The 3130-nt window shown below is 41.2% G+C and overlaps 1 protein-coding gene across 1 annotated transcript in view; it reads left to right on the top strand.

Moving 5' to 3' along the window:
* The first annotated feature begins 65 nt into the window (after positions 1 to 65).
* The window catches only part of LOC139937998 (selenoprotein H-like), a 57557-nt gene continuing 54492 nt past the window's right edge, over positions 66 to 3130 (top strand). The window contains exon 1 of the mRNA XM_071933327.1: positions 66 to 268. Coding sequence (XP_071789428.1) covers positions 99 to 268 — 170 coding nt within the window. The 5' untranslated portion in view covers positions 66 to 98. The remainder of the gene's footprint in view (positions 269 to 3130) is intronic.

Genomic DNA, 3130 nt, shown 5'->3' with positions numbered 1-3130 from the left:
CAAGGCGCTGGGTACGTGGGGACGAGCGAAAGATCGGAATATTTGTTGCTGTTGTTTTTGAAGTGCGACCTCTAGCGTTGGGCTAGTACATAAACAACATGGCTCCTCCACGTGGGAAAAAACGTTCGAGCGAGCCCGCGGGAAACTCTGAGAATGACGGAGGGAAGTCAACTAAAACTGAAGTGCCAACCGTCAAGAAGTTGAAGAAGGGAAAAGCGGAATCGGAGAAATTGCCTTCTGGTAAAATGCGAGTTGTGATCGAGCACTGGTAAGTCATACCGTCCATACACTCCACGGACGCCCGGTTCATGTAGGCAGTTTCATCAAGTTGATTTTACGTGTACCAAAACACACACACACACAGCCCCGAAAAAAAAGAACGAAATATATTAAATCATAACTCACATTTTGTACAACTCATAACTATGAGACTTGACAGCAGGCAGGAGCATTCTCTCCTCGTGCTTACATTTTAAAAATATTCGAAATCGGATGAATAGTTTCGGAGATATTGTAAAAAAAAGAGCAACGACAAAAAAAGAGGCTTGGCCTGGCGTGCAGCGCCCATTCGTTTGTGCATGACGTCAACTTTGAACCCCGTGGACAACGGATTTCGGAAATCTTCGAAAAGCGCCGAAGAAGCCCGAAGACGGTTTTTTGCGATGCGGGAGCACATGTTTACACAAAATGAGATAACGATTACATCATCGTGTAGCCGATAAAATTCCGCACATCGTACAGCTAGTCGCATAGCTTTTACCATAAAAACCTATTTTTGTCGGCGTTTTCCATTTTTTGAATCAAGATTTCTTCCAGAGACAATCATCAAAATTGAATGCGACTTTGTCAGTGCTAATTCCCATACTTTTAAGTTAAACTTGTGAAAATTTTGTGTAATTTGATTATGTTTTCTTCTCCCGCAGAAAGGTTTTGTTAGACCACTTCTTGCAAAGTTGTCCTAAATACGCACGATTGTACATGTACGTTGTACTCGTACATCTTCGTGTTTCCGTGATGTGCCACCACAAGAGGGCGTGTGTTACAATAAGTTTGATAGGCCGGGGCTCTAATAATAGAAAGCTGGAAAGCTGCCCGATCTTGTTTCTTTGATAATTTCTACGTTCTGAATTGATAATAACAGACTGCTCATCTTGAGTCAAAAGAAACTAGTATTGTTACATACTTTTAAAGGCCTATACTAATTAAAACGAAAGTTGAACAAAAAAATTGATTGTATATAGCCATTGGTTTTTAGAAATTGTCTTTGTAAATATAACAAAAATAATCGATGTATACCAATGCCTTCATCCTCAAGTTTTTTAAAGATTGTTCTAAATTTTTACTGTGTTAATGCTACAATTTTAAATCAAAGGATCAACTGATCTTAAATTAAAGAAAACACCAGTCATAAACTCTTTAATTTAATTCCATTCTGGTTAATTTAATAATGCTATTTGTTGACATAATTAATAAAGAATATTCACACAAACACCTGCAAAACTTAACACATATTTAATTTTTATAGTTAACAATTTCCCCCACGATGCCGCTCCTCAGTTTTATTCACAAAATATCACTTTTTGCCGTTCATAAAAAATCATACTAGCGCCTCCTCAAAGCACAGTTTGTAAACCTCCCCAGTGATAGAGGGCGCTCGCCTAGTGTGCGCCCTCTATTGCCATAGGCTGTGCATTAAACTTGGCCGTGGCCGATATGAAGAAAAACATCAGAATTGAACTTGAACACGGGTACGTTTTTTTCACGATTCTCGCTCCTTAAAAACGGTATATCTCTGCAACCAAACATCCGATTTCAAAATTTTAAATTGATTTTTACTTCTAAGAATACACCTTAACAGACCACATCTTGTCAGAGAGAAAATCACCTGCATTAAATTTGACTGAAACAGCCTAGTTCATGGTTCGTTCAATCAAGTTGCGCATGCATTTTGATACCTGAAACGCTGTGCACTGTTCGGTGGTCGACTGGTCGTGAGACTCGTGTAGTCTCATGTGCTGACTGCTGGGCTTGGGAAAACTTTACGTATCCTGCCGCCACTTTTTCACTCATTTTTTATCAACAGGAATTTCTCAATTGAGGGATTAATCAGATACTCTTTTAATTCATAATAAATTGTGTAATTAGTGGAAATTCGTCTTGCATTTGATCAGGTCAGACATAAAAAGTGAGACTCTATAATTGAATGTCAGTCAACTCGCCCCCCCCCCCCCCCAGTAAAGTTACCCACTCACTGCAAAGTCGCCCACTAGCCACTACAAAGTCGTGGGGGCAACTCTGTCAGTGGACGACTTTAACTTGAGAGGGGGCGACTTTGTAATTTAAGTGAGGGGGTGACTTTGCTAGGAGGCGACTTTGTAGTGTGCAACTTTGCTGGGGGTGGTTTCCATGCTATTAATATTATTAAAGTCAAAAGACGAAAGTTCTCCTCAACCTACTAAAAAATGCTGTCCACTGCCACTGCAGAACTAGCCTTGATCAAGGCGCTACAGCCAGCCGCAACCTGCAAAATCCCAGTCCCCGTCACTGAGTTCCGCCAGCGCACCCCCATACATAACACAGTGCATATAATTACGTGTACAGCGTATATACTCACACATACCTACTGTATGTATATGTACATTACATGTACCATCTGTATGGTACACGTACGGTACATCATGAGTACTTTCTAAGTAGCGCCTTGATGGTTTTGTAACTGCCAAAATTTAGGGCGGAGCTCATTATGGTAATGTTTACTAACAACCCGTTCTCATTGGTTGTTGGTTGACCTATAAACTCTTGCTGCGATGTCAATCACAACGTTCTGCAAGCACACATACGTCATTCTCAATCGCGCTTGTGATTGGCCAATGTTTAGAATGACATGCCCAGATCATGCACGCCCTTTTATCGGAATTCCGATAAAGCTGTTACAGACCCATGCCACGTGTGCGAGGTTGAATTGAAAGTAGAAAGACACGACCGTACTCACGACTTCGTTATACTCTTCTCACTGTACAATGTACTGTACATACAATGTACTGTATACATGTACATTGTTCGTGTATGCACAGCGTGCAGACTGCCGAATCGAGCCGAGCCGCGCCGGGCCGGGGCACACTACGCCAAC

Source organism: Asterias amurensis, chromosome 6 (genome assembly GCF_032118995.1).
Source record: "Asterias amurensis chromosome 6, ASM3211899v1".
In the NCBI taxonomy this organism is placed as follows: domain Eukaryota; kingdom Metazoa; phylum Echinodermata; class Asteroidea; order Forcipulatida; family Asteriidae; genus Asterias; species Asterias amurensis.
This window is presented reverse-complemented; position numbering and strand designations above follow the sequence as displayed.